At 36.1% G+C, this 17685-nt stretch overlaps 1 protein-coding gene across 1 annotated transcript in view; it reads right to left on the reverse strand.

The window, feature by feature from the left end:
* The window catches only part of PRIM2 (DNA primase subunit 2), an 89664-nt gene that overhangs the window by 62204 nt on the left and 9775 nt on the right, over positions 1–17685 (reverse strand). Inside the window, exons 5-6 of the mRNA XM_031504423.2 lie at positions 5424–5519; positions 4455–4592 (exon numbers count right to left, since the gene is read on the reverse strand). Coding sequence (XP_031360283.1) covers positions 4455–4592; positions 5424–5519 — 234 coding nt within the window. The remainder of the gene's footprint in view (positions 1–4454; positions 4593–5423; positions 5520–17685) is intronic.

Here is a 17685-nt window from a genome sequence, read left to right on the forward strand (position 1 = left end):
TACAGTTTAATCATCATTAATGGCACAAGGAAATTATTTACTATCAAATGAGTCAGAGAATACATATGGCCTTTGCAGTATTGATTTTGCGCATAAAATTAACATCTTCAGTTGTACTTGGAACTGCCAAGAAGGCTTGACTAATATCAACTCCTCTTATTAAAAAGCCTCAAGAAATAGCCACAGTTGGGATGTCAAACTTGTTTTTAAATGATGAAAGAGAACATCTGAATGCTTCATGGACTTGACTAGTAAGTGATTAAAGTGTAACTGACTGAACTGAATTTCTGCCAGTGTCAACACAAAACTTTTTTTTAAAGTCAGTGCTATGAATTATTTACTGTTCTTTCAAAGCTCAGTGTCAACACATCAATTCACTCTCATTCTATTCCTCCCTTACAACCCCAATTAGAATCGCTCTAATATATAGGATGGTGACATACATCTGCAGTGTAGTGAGCAATGTAACAAGGCTAGGCAACCATCCAAATTATTCAATGCTTAGGAGACCTAGGAAGAGCATTTTTAGCACAAGCACACTCCCATAAGGTGTACAATTTCAGAGTACCTTGGAAAAGGCAGGACAGGTCATCATAATATCATTCCTGCCTAGGCATAACTCCTTCCAAAAACCTGCACATGTGACTACTTAGAGTAGCACCAAATAAGCTCCACAAAGCAAAACATGGATCAAATACAAATAATCAATAATACTGCACAAACAACCCATACTGGAAAACTGTGGTGCTGTAACATTGAAAAATTGTGCCTCTGAGAGCTGTAAGAAAGTACATGCTTGAAAAACCATCTCCCCAATATCTATAACCAGGGTATTTTGTCAAAACCAGAAGTATTGCCTAGTCACAGAACTGCAGAATCAACTACGCTACAAAAGACCTGTGAGATGATCAAGTCTAACCTATAACCAAACACCACTTCATCAAACAGACCATGGCACCAAGTGCCATGTTCAATCTTTCCTTAAACACCTCCAAGGACAGTGACTCCACAGTCTCCCTGTGTAGCCCACTCCAATACCTAATCACCCCTCCAGTGAAGAAATTCCTTCTACTATCCAACCTGAACCTCCCCTGGCGCAGCTTGAGGCTGTCTTCTTGTCCTGTCTCAAATCACCTGGAAGCAGAGGTCAACCTTGCTACAACCTCCTTTCAGGCAGGTGTAGGTAACAATAAGGTCTCCCTTGAGCTTCTGTTTCTTCAGGTTAAACAACCCCAGCTCCCTCAGCCACCCCTCATGAGACTTGTGCTGCAGACCCTTCACAGGCTCTGTTGCCCTTGTCTGGACACACCTCAATGTCCTTCTTGAACTGAGAGGCCCAAAACTGGACACAGGATTTGAGGTGTGGCCTCAGCAGTGCTGAGTACAGGGGGACAATCCCTGCCCTGGTCCTGCTGGCCACACTATTGCTGGTTCAGGCCAGGATGCACTGGCCTTCAGGGCCACCTGGGCACACACTGGATCATGTTCAGCCAGCTGTCAACCAGGACCCCCAGGGCTTTTCTGCAGGGCAGCTTTCCAGCCACTCTGCCCTCAGCCTGTGGCACTGCCTGGGGCTGTTGTGACCCAAGTGCAGGATCTAGCACATGGCTTTGTTGAACATCATACCATTCATCGCCCATCTATCCAGCCTGCCCAGATCCAGATCTGGAGAGCCTTCATAGGAAGGTGTGATTCCAGCAGATGACACTCCAAAACAACTTGATGCCATTCATTAATTTACAAAGAGAATACTTCATCCCTTCATCTAGGGCATCAGTAAAGATGTTAAACAGGACTGGATCCAATACTGAGCCCTGGGAACACCACTAGTGACCAGACACCAACTGAATGTGGCTCCATTCACCACCACAGCTGAGACCCAGCCATCCAGTTAGTTTTAAGCCAGTGATATCAAAATATTTAACAAAAAATACAATTTTTAACCTAATTTTACAAACCCCTTCTTTAGAAATAGAATAAACCTAATTCAGATTATCACACCATTACAGTCTTAAATTCTCAAATTATAATACAAGGATTGTCCACTAGAAAATGCTGAGAGCAAAGTGCAAACACCCAGAAGCTGCAAAACAATTAAAACATACTCCCAAAAGAACATAAAAGTAATGCTTACCAAAGTGGCAATGTTATCAGATATATTCATTAAGAGACAAATAACAAAACAGGTGATGATGTTCAAGACTTTATTACTTCTTAATTAAGTTTGGCCGTGTTGCACAACTTCTGTGCAAAGTCATGAAGACCTCTGTATCATCAGAGCGCCTGAAATGAACACATTTCTCTTGGCCGATTTCTCTTTTGCAGCAGACACAAAAAAAACATCCATGTCCTATAAAAGCACAGCTAAACCAGCTGTACTTGCAGAACTTGGGCCTAGATCAAACAGTATTTCAACAACTACTTTTCACAAACAATACTTGAATTGTGCTATTGTGTCATAACTTCTGCCTTTTCACTCCAGATATGGCTGAGGACAATTGTTAAGATTATCCTCTGGATTTATATATACACAATCCTTTCTTTAAAAGTGTATTTTTACAGTTTCACTGAAACATAATTGATGTTTATAGCTTTGTTCCACTGAAAACTACGCAAAGTAACCAGCTACCAAGTACCTCACTTCAATTAAGCCCCTCATGCAACAGAGTTAACATTAGACTGATCTCTGTAAAACATGCTGGAACTTTAGCCTTCATTTCCAAAGACTCAATAATCCCTAGCATCTCTTAGCAGTGCACTGCACTGGTTAAAAGTAGCTGAAACAGTTTCCTAAATACAGCTTCTCAAACTAATTTAGTAATCAAAACCCCCCCAAGTTCAATTCAAAACTTTGGAATAGGACAGAAATCATTAATCTTTTATCCTTTACCTCAAAAACATGGTGAACTTTAATAAACAAACCTTATCTATTAAAAGACTAATGTGAACCCAAAGCACCACAATAACTTCAAATACAACAATTCTGTAGAAGGTAGTTTTCCTAGGTCATGAGTGTCCAAATTTCTAAACCATGACTACAAAGTATCACGTAAAGAAGTACTTCTTTCCTAAAAAGCAGTTATTGGCTTTAAGAAGGCAATCCAGGTGAAATGAATAACATGGATATGAGATAGTGTGAGATAGTGTGTGTGTTTGCAGATTTCTCTTCAAACTAAGTCAGGGCCTACTCATTGCAGCTCTTACTGTTTTTCAGACTTCTCAGCGATTCACACAAGACATAAATTTAGGATGTTCACAAAGCTTCTCAAAAGTATTTTGAAGAGATGCAGATAATGTGCATAATTAGCCACATTTCTGTGGAATACATTCATTCTTTTTAAATCCCACAGAAGTGTTATCAGCTTTCAACAAAAACATTATGCATCAACTCAAATATAGGCATCTCTACTTGCAGTTCTCTTAAAGAGTTCCAAGGAAAATGTTCATATAAGACTATCACAATTTTCACTGTACATTAAGTAATTTCACAGACTCCAGTTACATTCAAAACAAGACTGCAGTATGCTAATTTCCTAATTTGATAAAGGAATGCATTTTTGCTTCCCACTGTTTGTTTACTAAATGTTCGTGGTCAGCCTTGGCATTAATGTAACATAACAATACAAGGTTTTGAAAACATTTTTGAAAAGCAATCCTATCTGCCTTCATGTTATTCAATGCTGCATTTTCTAGGACTAAAATTTTGTGTATTAGGCATGATCACCCATTTTTAAACCTTGTGAAGAGTCTCAGAGATATTGTAAAAGAAACAATTCCTGAGCTGATCAAATTACTAACAGAAGGACATTCACATACAGTGTTTACCACAGATGTCCTAACTAGATATGATAACTCAAATGTTTGTACAACAAAAACTTTACCATTGCCTGACATACTCTGGCTTATCCTCATTTGAGTTCATAGAATATTCAAGGTTAGAATGGACCCACAAGGACCTTCAAGCCCAACCCTTAAGTTCATGACCTGTTCAGAGACTGAATGATGACTAATGACCTTGGCATTATTAGCACCATGCTCTAACCAAGTGAGCTAATCTCAGTTCTTACCAACTTAACATAGAGTAAAAATCCACAGCTATTTCACTTGCTCCAACAAAAAACTGTTGCAAAATGTTGTAGGAGCAAAGATAGATACCAGTAAAAAAACAGTTGTGTGCATAGGGCTGACATGTTGAATGAAAGGGCACGTTACTATCTCTGTGCAAAACAATTGCTAAAATCCTCTAGCACAAATTTCTTTAGAATACACATTATATGCTAAATTAATGGACACTCGGCTCACAACCAATGTTTTTCAGTGCTACTAGTACTTGTAGTAAGGTTTCTGGTATTCTCCAGATGGAAGCATATACATTTTAAACCCAAAAAGGCTGTTGTCCAGGAGTGTCACCAAACAATACAAGAGTTGTGAAAATCAGACTTCATCTGACTTACCGCCAGTGCTTTAGACAATTTTGTTCTATAGTGATTCAAAACAATCACATCAATCTCCTTAAATGGCACATAGGCAAAACCATCTTTAATAAATACTTTTCTGGCTCTAAATAAATCCACAGCATCGGCAAGTCCAACCTGAGAAGGAAGAAAAACCCACATTGTGGAATAGGAAAATAACACAGTAGCAGTAATGTTTACAGCCCTAAGATTCAAGATGGACCAGTAAAGCTTTAGGTAATTTTCTGTCTTTTAGTATTGTCTCCAGACAAAATTCAAAGACTGTGAAATTAAATCTTGATTTAGGAATAGCTAATCATTATTTTGCTTACAGAAAGTCATGTACCTCGGCAAAATAAAGTACTTCAAAGTTTGTGTCTACAAGTATTGATCCAATTACATAGCTTTGCATCACTTACTGGTTTGATACTTGAAAATGGATTTCTGTTTCAAACGTCTAGGAATATTTGATTCATGTAAGCCACATACAAAAGGTTCTGCTAGCTGATCTGGAACCCAGCCAGCTTCACTCCAAAGAATCGGTGGGTCACATTAGGAATTTTTTCCTCTCCCCTTGCTCTCTTGCAAAACAAATTTCTCACTAATACAATCAGACCAGCCCTAATTTCAGCAATAGATGTTGGACAATGTCTCCATCCTGAACAATCTGATAGCCAGGTAAATTAAGTCATTTGTCTGGGAAACATTAAAACTTAAGATCATTTTTGTGGCAAAAGTAGGAGATGGCAGAAGACAGAAGGACAGAAGACATTAGTAGTAGTTTGAAGCTTGCTTCATTTTCCCAGTCACTCCCTCCACTCTGGTACTCACATCAAGTAGAGGAACTCTCATTAGTCTTAAAGATACTTGGATTTACTGTGACTATCAGGTAAACTTAAAATTAGTAACTTTGCATTTAACTGAGAGGGAATGAATGCAGATCTGTGGGACTCAGCAATTTTTACTTACCTTATAGAACATTTGTTCTTTTACTTTAGACATATTGAAGCCAGGAGTTGACACACTCAGCTCATTAGCCAATTCATTTTTCAGGTCTTCACCAATCTAAAATTAAGAATTTGTTTTAAAACTGTTAGAATACTTTAGGATAAGGCTTTTTTATTTTATTAGCATGAGCTAAAGTATTTCTTAACCTGTAATATTATCAGTTTAGTTGAAAAAAGAAAGAGCTACATATACAGTAAGTGATCATTAATAATTAATTAAGCAGAAACCAGCAAAACACTAGTCGTCAATAGTGTTAAGCAACCTTCCCTCTGAAGTAGAAGGGCAGATTTTAAACTACAATAATTTTAAGCATTAACAAGAACTGCAAAACACACTTTTTAGAAGTCAGCTTCTCTAAAATAAAACTCATGACAATCTTCGCTTCTCTAGATATGCATTAAAACAAAGCAAGATGAATAAATGGCAATTAGTAAAGACTTACCTTCATCACATATTAACAAAAAGAACAGTTTCAGCTTATTTTTAAATACAGATAAAACAAAACTATATCTAATTGTATATATAACTATATTCAGGAATTTAACTTCCCTTTTTCTAAGGAGTGAGAACAATGGTATCTTTACTGTCCTCTGGGTGTTAGTGCTTTTGCAGTTCTTGAAACAAGTAAGTAAAGTAGCAATGTTCTAATTAAACAACATATTTTAAAATCACAATATTACATTTCATAACAAAAAAATCTTATGTAGTGCATATACATAGATATACATCATACAATCATAGAATATACAGAGCCGGAAGGGACCCATCAGGATCATAAAGTTCACTTCCTGCTCCCAAGACTAACCCCAAGTGCCCAAGAGCATTGTCCAAACACCTCCTGAACTCTCAGGTTTGGTGCTGTGACCACTGCCCTGGGGAGCTGTTCCAGTGCCCAGCAACTCTGGGTGAAGAACCTCTTTCTAATACCCAACCTCCTGTTACAGTTTCAGGCCATTCCCTTGGGTGCTGTCACTGACCACCAGAGAAAAGATCAGTGTCTGCCCCTCCTCTTCCCTTCATGAGGAAGTTGCAAACTGCAATGAGGTCTCCTCTCAGTCTCCTCCAGGCTGAACAGACCAAGTGACTCAGCCACTCCTCATACGGCTTCACCTCCAGACCTTCCACCATCCTCCTCACCCTCCTTCGGACACTCTAATAACTTTATATTTTTCTTATATTGTGGCACCCAAATCCACACACATTTTGCATAACATGCTTTTGATGAAGTATAATGGGAGTAGTCCCTGACTGAAAGGATTTTAAATGTTAAGGAAGGCAGAGTACCTTCCAAAAGCGTGGATGGACGCAAGTGTCACCAAAGCATAACACATTGTGTGACACTGCTTTCCACGAACTGGATGTGTGCTCCAAAACCTACAGTGAGCCATACAAGGCTGCAGTCAAGGTAGTTTTTAGAAACTAGTCAGGAACCAAGCCCATGCCATCACATACAATAAATGTGCAGAGTCCAAATGCAAGATGAAGTCACCCAATGTCTTTCCCTGGGAAGGGATGTACTTAAGCAATTTTATTCTCTGAATGAGGCAGAATATCTAATTTATTGACCAACACTGATACATAGTTTAATGGGCATTTCACCAAAACTTCTTTCTTTCTCAACTGAAAAACCCAAGAAAACCCACTTCTCTTGGAAGTCATGGGAAGGACCATTTAATTTCAAACTTGAAGGAGTAGCCGAGTGAAAATTAGTGATATGATATATGCGTATGAAATAGCCAAGGCAGCTATGTTGAAAAGGCTTCTGGTTAGTTACCCTGTCTACATCTCGATGTAATCTGTAGTACTCTCTCAGGAAAACCAGCTTTAAAAAATAATAATAAAGATGCCAGCAAGGCAGAAGAATGTAGCTTTGAAGAAAGAGGAAATACACAACAGCATTATATTTCTGAATGTAAAAATGTAAAGCTCAGCAGCCTGTAAAGAAAGCATTCTTTAACAAAATAACTGTATCAAAACAATTAAATTTGTTTCTGTAAATGAATCAAGAAAATACTTTCTATAAAATACTCTCATTAACAATCTCATTCTTTTTAAGACTTTGAAAAATTCCTGCTTTTCATGACATACTGAAACTATATACAAATTTCACACAGTGGTACCAAAACTCCAGATGATCTATTTCTTGTCTAAATAAGTATAAATCTAAGTCACTGCATCAGCCTGCAAGCCTGCCTTTCAGTTACCAGAGACCTAAGTTTTCATTTTAACTCCAAAATAGTGGCTTCCATTTTCAGATGTAACAGTTTTATGCATTCTTAGTAGAAATCCCTTAGGAGAGCCTGTCCACCATGCCATTCTAAACCCTCAATAACTGTGTAAATACGCTGACCAAATAAAAACAGTACAACACACTGTATAGCAATGGTGGTTACAATTCCACCACTTCTTCTAGCATATCTTACTAAAAATAACTCCATCAAACAAACTAAGCCAAGGACAGAGCAGAGTGTTTTTCCCAGAGAGCTATTAAAGGAGTCCAGAAACTTTTACAGACAAGAAATATTGAGGGGAGAAGAGGGAAAGGCAAAGGTTCCTTCTTTATTTGTTCTTCCAAAACAAATCAGCTTAATTTCATCAACAAAACCATTTTTTCCAGTATTACACTTAATTTCAAGGGGGATTTACTCCAAACTTCACAAGCTGTCTTCATCCTTCTTAATTAGTAATTTGACCATATCAATTTTGTACAGATGTAGTGACAATCATTTTAGATTTTCTTGCACTTCACTAGCAAATAATTTAACGTTGTTGGGGTAAAAGTGATCCTGGTGAACCCTAACATAAATTAGGTTAATGGGCCATTACTAGAGATTTAGGTAAGACAGTGTGACCAAAAATACAGTTTTATCAGAAATGTTATTTTTCAAACTAACACAAATAGTATTGCAAACCATTGTTTATTATATACATAAATTATATACATAAAGCTGTTAAATAATTTATTTCTTACAAGCTCAAGTATCTTACAGGTTAGGCAAACATACAGGAGCCTCACATACACTTTGCTCCTTGCCTTTTCATCAAATTCACATTGCCTTCATGTTTTCAACTAATAGAAAGAAAGAGGAAGAAGAAACAAGGATAATCCTAGGCCCCCACCTAAAGCTGGAAAATTACTCCAGAATACATTCAAAAATAACACTAGCTTCCCTAAAGACTGGAACATGAAAAAATAAACCTTCCACTGGCATTAATGATTTCACCATTTTCACATCAAATTGGCTGAAGTTGCAATGCAAAGGAATACACTACTCATAGTCTAAAGTCTCAAGCTTTCAGTTAGGCCATGCCTGTATTGCTGCATCCAGAGCATCATGAACACATGTCCCAATTTTTCTTGGTTCACAGAAGCTAGAAAAGCTTCTTTTTTACTGTTGTTTTTGGGGTTTTTAATAATTTAAGTAAGAGTACTACAGTTGGTATATTTAATAATTTCATCCTAAAATAGCACCTGCAAATACACAGTCCAGTAAGCATTTAAAAATTAAATACAATTAAATACAGCTTTTAGGATTCTAACTGAGATTGGAAAGATAAACAGGCTGCTTAACTTCTGACAGAACTTGGTGATCTTCACCAGGTAAAACATTGTTGCTCAAAATATTAAAAAAAAACCCTAGTCTTCTGAGTGTCTCACCAGTCATCTGACCCTCTACACGGCACTGATTAAACTCACCTCACAGAAAAGAATTCACTAGTTTTGCCTTATTCATTTGTAGTCAGTTTAGTAAGCTGCTTATCACTATGTCAGACTTTGCTTTGCACAAGCAAATAACACCAGGAAAAGGATCTTCCCTTTTCAGTGACATGGGTCAGGTAGCATAGCTTCAAACAATTAATTGTAAATTCCTGAGACTTAGGAAAAATAAAGATAGAAAAAGAGAGGAAGGAAAAGAAGCAAGCACTCAGGACAAGTTCTATTATTTTTAGTTTTCTTGCCTTCTACATGCAGTTTATTCATTGACTTTTAATCACAGAAGTGTCCTGGAAACACAAAGACGCATAAATTTAGATTAAAATATAAATAATTTAATACGCAGGGCTTGGTTAAACAAACACAGTCAGTGAGGTAGTCCAAAAACTTAAAAATAAATTGATATCACTATTCTGTTTTAATGAAGAGAAAGATGCATGCACACATTATACTGCTATATATGTGTCCAACTACTTAGTTGTACTGTTTCTGCAAGTAAGGAACAAGAACTCCATGCACAAAGTCCTTTCCTTTTTCAGGACTGAGCTTCAGGTATTTATGTGCACATGCCACTGGTGTCCTTAGAAAATGAACTTCTAAAATTTGCTTTGAGTCAAGAGAGCAGCTGGTACTCAAGTGGGTACCAAAAACAAGTTATGCCAATCTATACTTTGCTGAATTGCAACTCTAGGCATGAAGCAGAAAAAATAATAATTTCTTAATCAATCTTCTCCATTGCCACACATCACACTACAAACTAAGCTAGCGCTAGAATACCAAAGTATTAACCTAGATACCATTAAATTTGAGAATATAAAGTAATCAGCAAGTTAATGAATTGTTTGATTAGCAAAGGACACCATTCCCAGCTCTCCTACCAATTAAAAGGAGCCTTAAAGAAAACATTCTAGAGGCTTATAAATCTGTCATTCACAAACCTGATGATTATCAATTTCATTTTGGCCAAGCACAAATTAATTAAGAAGAAAATTTTATCTTTGAAAATACTACAACTTTATATCTTAGCTGAAGTTCAGCTTCCTGGCATACCTAAAAATACAAAGGGCAGCACTTGGAATTATCTGTTCTTATCCATCAAGTGAAACATTGTTTGGACCTTTTTTTTTTAGAGTCAAGAGTAGGCACAGAAAGAACATTTTATGATCTGCCCCACTATGCAGCTAATTCATGGTTACAATAATCACAGCAAAAAAACTCAGTTATACAAGTTCAGCCTCATACATTCCTGACAAACATTTCTCTATATCCATTTAAAGGAAAGCTCAACCAAACAATTACTACAGAATTACCTAGAAACACTACCACATACAAGCTAGAGTCGCACATGACGGAAGAGCTAACAGAAAAATAAGAGCTTCCAGTAAATATATCAACAAATTTTCTTTCATTTACAAATCAGGATAGTAACATCAGAAGCAATTTTAAAGAAACTTGATAACAAATGTTTCTCTAGATTCAATCACAGGATTAGCCAGGAAGACTGTCTTAAAGTTGGCAGACCATCTTCTGAAGCTTATCCCAAACAGCTTGTCAAAAACAGCAGTTAGTAAATTCTACTTGCAGAGTAATTATATCCTGCAGAAATCATCCTGTCAGCTTTTATGCTGCTGTATTAAGGAACAATATAAACATTTCCAAAGCTACTGCATTCACTGCTATGTAAAAAATAAATTCATTTTTCAAACATTTTGAACTTTAACCACTACAAAGGAACTTAACACCTTGATTATTAAAAAAAAAAAATCTTGCACAACATATTGGTATCATTTTTAAAAATAAAGTATTAATTTCTCAGTTTTTTTCTTTTCTCATTCCCTGAAAGAATCTCTCAAATATTTACAGAGAAAAGAGGAGACACTTGATGACACCTTTCTGCTTGTCTATATCAAGTTTCTTCCAAGAATCCAACAATACTAACTGTTAAAAACTGAAAATCTGTAAGGATGAGGTTAGGATTTGCTATTTTTTCACCTTTTCTAAGCCTTTAGATAAATGGCAGTCAAGTATGACCTGGTCAACTACTGAGTGCTAGAACACATTATCACACAAGTAGTGTGGTTCCCCTTCCCACTTCTTCTACCTTAAGCTGAGGAGCCTAGTGTACATGATCCTATTTTCCACTACATTTTTGGCACAGCTGTCATTTCAATTTTACTTTAGAAATCCAGAGTTACAGCAGAACATCTGCCTCAGGATTCAGACTGTATTCCAAATGTTGTCTAGCTGCTTTCAACTAAATTAAGAGAAAGAATGTTTTTATTTATCACAATCTTTACTGCAGCCTTTTCTGCAACTTTTATTTCAAAGGAGTTAGGGAATGTACTTCAGAAAGAACATACATAGTAGTGAGTACAGAAGGATTCAGTCTTAGAGTGGACTGTAAAGTTCCTGCTTAACTCAAATGATGAATTACACAAAGCCATTTAGTAAGAATCATAGTGCCCCAGTGCTCTAAAGGGGCTTAAGTAACTGCACATTTTGTAGAGTAGTTTGACTTTACTTCCACAAGTCAATTTTAAGCAATAAGGAAGATCTTCTAAGGGTCCATTTAGATTTCTGCAGATAATCAGCATCTGCTTCTAATCAAACTGAGATGATTGCCAAATTAAAATTTTAATTAGCATTTTGCATCATTTCCAAACTGTTGTTCATTAAGTTTATGAAGGTGAAAAAGGACATCCCCAGTAGCTATATATTCTTTAATCACATCTATTACTCAATTCTACAATTTCATAGAATATCACCAACACCATATGTGCAAATAAATGCATGCAACTAGAATTACTGCAGCAAAATGCACCAGCTTTCTCCATAACTAGTAACAAAATAATGCTTACAGCTCAAGGATCCATTAGAGAAAAGTAAATAAAGAGCCCCCCATACATGATGTCAGTGCACCAAAAAACCAAGAAAAAAAAAAATCAAGCTTTATTTTAAAGGTTTGTAAGAAAATATTAAGCTTATTTTAAGCTTAAATATTTGAATCAAACCTCATCCTATCTACCCATTCCTCAAAATGTTAGCTCACTAGAATAGCCAGGCTGTTGAGCAATTAACCCAATTACTTTTAGATGAGAATAACTCACTACGTTTATTAAAGCACTAATAGTAAATGTTTCACTGTCTTATTTAACAAACTCCAGCCATTAAAGAACCACTCAACCTTTCTACATACAATTTTGTTGTCTGTAATGACTCTAAGCATGGAGTTAAATGACAGAAAATACACTTTTGGCAGTAAGGCACATTTCTCACTTAGGCATGCATCCGTTACGCCTTTTGCTGTCAACTATAAGATAATCATCACTGGTTTTCAAGCAAGGGGACAAATAGAAGATTCATGCAGTGGAAAAGTAAGATACAATTCAGAACCATTTCCTTAGCAAATGTAAACTATAGCCTACTTGCATAGTTATTCTCTTAGTTTGGCCTAAGTTTCCACACAGTAATATAGACTCCAGATAGTTTCTAGTTTTCCTCATCCTGTTTAGGAAAGGAAGAAATATTATTTGATGCCCCTGAAATGAAAAGCCATAACCCTTATCAAAAGAACATTCTGGATTAAACACCTGTTCCAAAATGGATAGTTATAGTCACAGCCCCTTAATGGTTCGAAATTATATTGAATATTCTCTCAAATGTATCTGTCCTTAATAGGGACACAAACTAGTCCCCATTCTCATTAATCCACACCCGACTGTAGGATCTTCTGTATCAAATAAAGGCAGTCATAAAGTGTTTTTTCAAGGAGCCGAACTACAAATATTTATACAACTGCCTTACTACCAAGATAAATGTTTTTGAAGACTGCATAATAGTGATATCAGAAAGTCTCTCATAGGACTACTCAGATCATAAAAATGGAAATTAAAGAAGTTTAATTTCTACTGCTTAAAGCAGCTAAAAAAGCACTTCAACTGTATCATCAAAGAGCTATTGTGGAAAAAAATTCCATCGCTAATGCATTTCGCTCTTTCCATTTTATTTTGCAGTTCTTATTCCTTCCTCTCAAATGCCTGCAGATGCACTGAAGACCTCTAGCTCCCCCAGCTGACTATTCCCATCTGCCATTCCTTCACGATTACTATGACCCAAAGCCTTTCTTAAAATAATGTGCTTTACAATAGCATCTAAAAATTAGGACATCTGATTCTGCAATAACCGGCTGTTACCCCAAAAATAAGGCATCTAAATGAGAAGTTATTTAAAACGTCATCATATTTTTTAAATTCCAAGAGGCTACTCAGAAGTAAGAAAGTTCAATTTAAACATGATTTCTTTTCTGCTCTGTGGAGTGAAAACAGCAACACAGATGTATTCAAGATTAAATATGTTACACTTAGAAGTTTATTTCTTTTGCACAATGCAGAAAGATAATAGTGAACAGAAGCACTGCAGGAAATATAAATCCAATTATACAACATCCTGACACTACAAATTAAGACATGATAATGTCTATTAATTTTCATTTTTTCTGGGAGTAACAAAGAGGTACTAACAGTCTGAAGATAAAGAAATCAGAATATTCAAAATGATGACCAGAATAACACAAAAAATAAATTCAGAATTAAATTCTGCATTCTACTTCACTTCATATTCCAGTATGTAAGTCAAATTCCTAGAGAGGCATAGCAACAAAGCAAAGCATCTTAGGAAAAAACATGAGACAAACAGCTATCCACCTGTGCCAAAAAAACCCCACTGTGTTAAGCTGATTTCACGGCCTTTATCACAGTGTGAAGGCCTCAGGGGCACAAAAAAAGCAGGTGTCATATTGTGTCAAGCACCCTTGAGGTCACCAGAAGACACTTTCACATGCAAATGACCAAATAGTTCCACTGGATCTTCTATAGCCTGGGTTCAAAATCCATTGGAAAAGACATGTGTAGAAAAATTTCACTCAAAATAGAAGGATGGCTTAAGCCAAGTTCCACAACCAAAGTAAAATTCAATACTTCAGTTCCTAACCTGTATATTAAAAAAGAAGCAGATCACATACTAAAATGCCATGAGGCTGGGGGCACTGCTAGAGCTCTAGAGAACAGGATCAGAGAAGAAAATCTGATCTAAAATTGAAGCCTGTAAAAATGGCAGAGGACACTCACCGAAATGACAAAACATCACACAAAGAAAGGCTTAAAGAAGAAACAAAAAAGTATAATGACAGATAGAAGGCAAATATGAAGAGAAGGAAAAAACAAACAAGCAGGAAAAAAAGCCCTACCTTTCTCAACTAGTGGACAGAACAAGAAGAAATATGTTAGGTTCGACATTAGTTTTAAAAAGTTAAAAGGAAAGTAAAACAGCGGAATGATGATCACCACTGTGAGACTTGAACTTTGAAAGTAACCACAGAACATTTTGTCCACCTGAAAAGACCCTAAGACCATCCCCAGGGAAAAAAAGTGTGACTGGTTAAGGTAAACAGGCTTTTGGCCAGGTTTTTACAAGAACCAAGTGGAATGGACCCAGAAGTTAATTAGATGTTCCAAATCAGCACAAGATCTATCACAGACCTACAGCTGCAGATGCTAAAAGAATAACTCTTTGATTTGATGTCTAAGAACAAGTGGTAGGTCTTGGAGATTTAAAATTATGTGAGGGAAAGCAGACAAAAGGCCAAAACTCGGATTGAGGGCTCCAAAGGAGACATTTCTAACCATGTCAAGAGCAGCTTCAGAGTTGAAGTCCAAGTATCAGTTACCTGTAAAACCATTTATTTTATACAATTCCTTCATACCTTGAACAACTTACTTTGAGATTAAAATATTTTCTTCAATGACTATAATATTTAAAATATTCACAAATTTCCCTTTAAAAATCTTTAAATCTGTTAGTGCCTTTTACTGCCAGAAACTGCCAGGCATCATTGATGTAATTACTCATTTTTAGCAAGATTTTAATACTTTAATCTCCTAAATTGATGTAAATCTCAACTGCACACCTGTGTCTCCATATTCTCTTTGATGGGTTCTGTCACCTTAAATGTCAGTATTTCCTCCTCTAGAGTCCTGCTTAAGGATTTCTGATGCTCCCTATGTGACTGATTTTGCCCATAGACTGTACCTTGAATGCTGAAAATTACATGCCATACATAAAAAGTTCCACATTTAACTGGATTATGAGAGTACTGTCCCTTAAACACATTTATCTCTCCTTTTTTTTTAATATTTAAAGTATAGAACAGACTAAAAACATTCTGAAATACCTTCAGAACCATTCCATTATTCTCCTTTTACTGCAATAAGAAACCAATCAATGCATCAGGGGAAAATACTCTTAAAGCACAGATTTATTCTTGCTTTCCTTTTATCCTCATCCTTTCTCGACATTTGATTCAACATCATGCACTCTACCTCTTGCTCATGCTGGCATACATTGGTAGGTATAAACAATAATATTTCAGAACACTGTAAAATTTTGAGCACCCAAGTAAGGTTCCACTAGGCTGGGCAACACCAGTCCAGGCATCTTCCACACTTGTCAAAGAGACTGGCCAAAGCTGTTCCTACAAGTGATTAAAATGCAATCTACATGTCAGTAGTTCCAAAAAGTATCTCAAATACAAACTCAACTCAAGCTTCATTTTCTTCTCCCAAGAAATCCAAGTCCCAGAAGCTTCTTACAGAATACTAAAGATGGACTAACTTAATCCAGTGCCAGCTTTGTAAAAACTTTCCAAGGAAGTACTTACATAACCTTCAAATTTCCATGATTTATAGTAAATTTAGAGATACTTATTTTCACAAACATTGTAAAATTTTTGAATTGCAATAATCCTATACATATTCAGACATATTCATCATACTGAAGTCACATGTTTAGCCTGAATATCATGAAGTTTACAGCCTTCCTTTTTCAAGTGAAGAACATCTTTATAATCAGGTAAAACTCCCCAGAGCAGCTATTTACTAAATGTAATAAACACTGTGCTACATATTTTGCTCCATCAGCAATACAAATGTCAGCCACTAGATATAAGAAATCCTATTAAAAAAATAAAACATTAGTTTTCCTTAAATTCCAGTTCTATTTTCAATTACAGAAAGCTCTTGTTCTTCAATTAAAAATTTCTTTAACCATGAGATGACAACTACTATCATTTCAAACTCTCTACAGCTGCCTATCACATAAAAGCTTTGGAAATTCGGTACTTTTTTTTTCTTCTAGTTGTCAACAATTTTACCCTTTCCAAAATTTGCTAAGTAAGATCTTTTTATTAAGTATTCAAAGACCTTAAATATGGAAAGATCCTAACAACTTCTTAAGCATTATCCATAAGTGGGATTGAAGATTTCTCAATTCTATAAAGCAATACACACAATACAAAACAAATCACAAAATCTCAGAAATTAGTCCACAAAACCCCTGCAAAATATATATGCAAGTACCACTTCCTCATGTATGTAAGCAAATAAGAAAAGGTAAGAGGTGACAGTTATTGAATTCTCAATTTTAGGTTCCCTTTATTGGTGCTGTAAAAGACAAGAAAACTCTGACAAAACTGTACAAGACAATCCATTTATTCCTTCTCCCCACAAAAGAGTTGACTCTTTTAATAAATACTGAGAATCACTTCTTACAGTGGTTCTTAGAATTGTTAACATTGCTATGCCAGACTACGCCAAGGTCAGGTTTTAGCAGCTCTGACCTTTCTCAGATTACAGTTCTGAAACCAGAACTGTATCTAGAAAATGCAAAGGCACCTCTCTCCCTTCTATAGTTAAAGAAATTTAACTATAAGTTTCTTAGTGCATCATAAACAATTGAAAGATAAGAAATAGAATTTCTATCCATTTACCCATATAGAAAATGGATTGTAACATCAGAACTTACTTCCTTTTTCTGAAAACCATCTTTTTTAGTAACAGGTAGAACACAAAGTTTGATTTCTGTCTTGTTTTATGCACAGTAAGGCATGAAAACACTGCAGCTTCTAACAGGGAAGCATAAGGAGAATAGTTCATCCTAATTTCCTTTTCAAAGGAAGTGTCTCCTTTTACAAAGAGAACACTGAGTAAAATAATACTGCTTTTAGAGTGGCCTTACTTTTGTAGAGGCCTCTACATACTCTATAGCATTTAGACCTGTTTCAAATACATATGGAATTCATTAATAATATTCAAATGTTTTATACATGACAGTGCAAAGAAGGATTAGTTTTGGCTAAATTCCCATGAGAATTGGAAGCAGGGGGTGAAAGAAGAAGCAGGGAAGTAGATTTTCAATGAAATTATGCTTTTTTGCCTCAACAGGAATAAGAAAGTAATACCTTCTTAATCATTTTGACATATTGAAGGCACATACAGTAGCACGGAATCAAGACATGCTCCTAGCTATTTCCAGCAGCCTGCAAACATTAATTTATTCTTACAAGCCCAAATGCTGAAACTGTGACAGGAGAATAAGAGGCTGGGGAATAAGCAACAAAAATGCAGCTCCACAAGCACAACTTTCACTGAAAGGTCTGCTAAACCACAGAATGAC

This window comes from Lonchura striata, chromosome 3 (genome assembly GCF_046129695.1).
Source record: "Lonchura striata isolate bLonStr1 chromosome 3, bLonStr1.mat, whole genome shotgun sequence".
Taxonomy (NCBI): domain Eukaryota; kingdom Metazoa; phylum Chordata; class Aves; order Passeriformes; family Estrildidae; genus Lonchura; species Lonchura striata.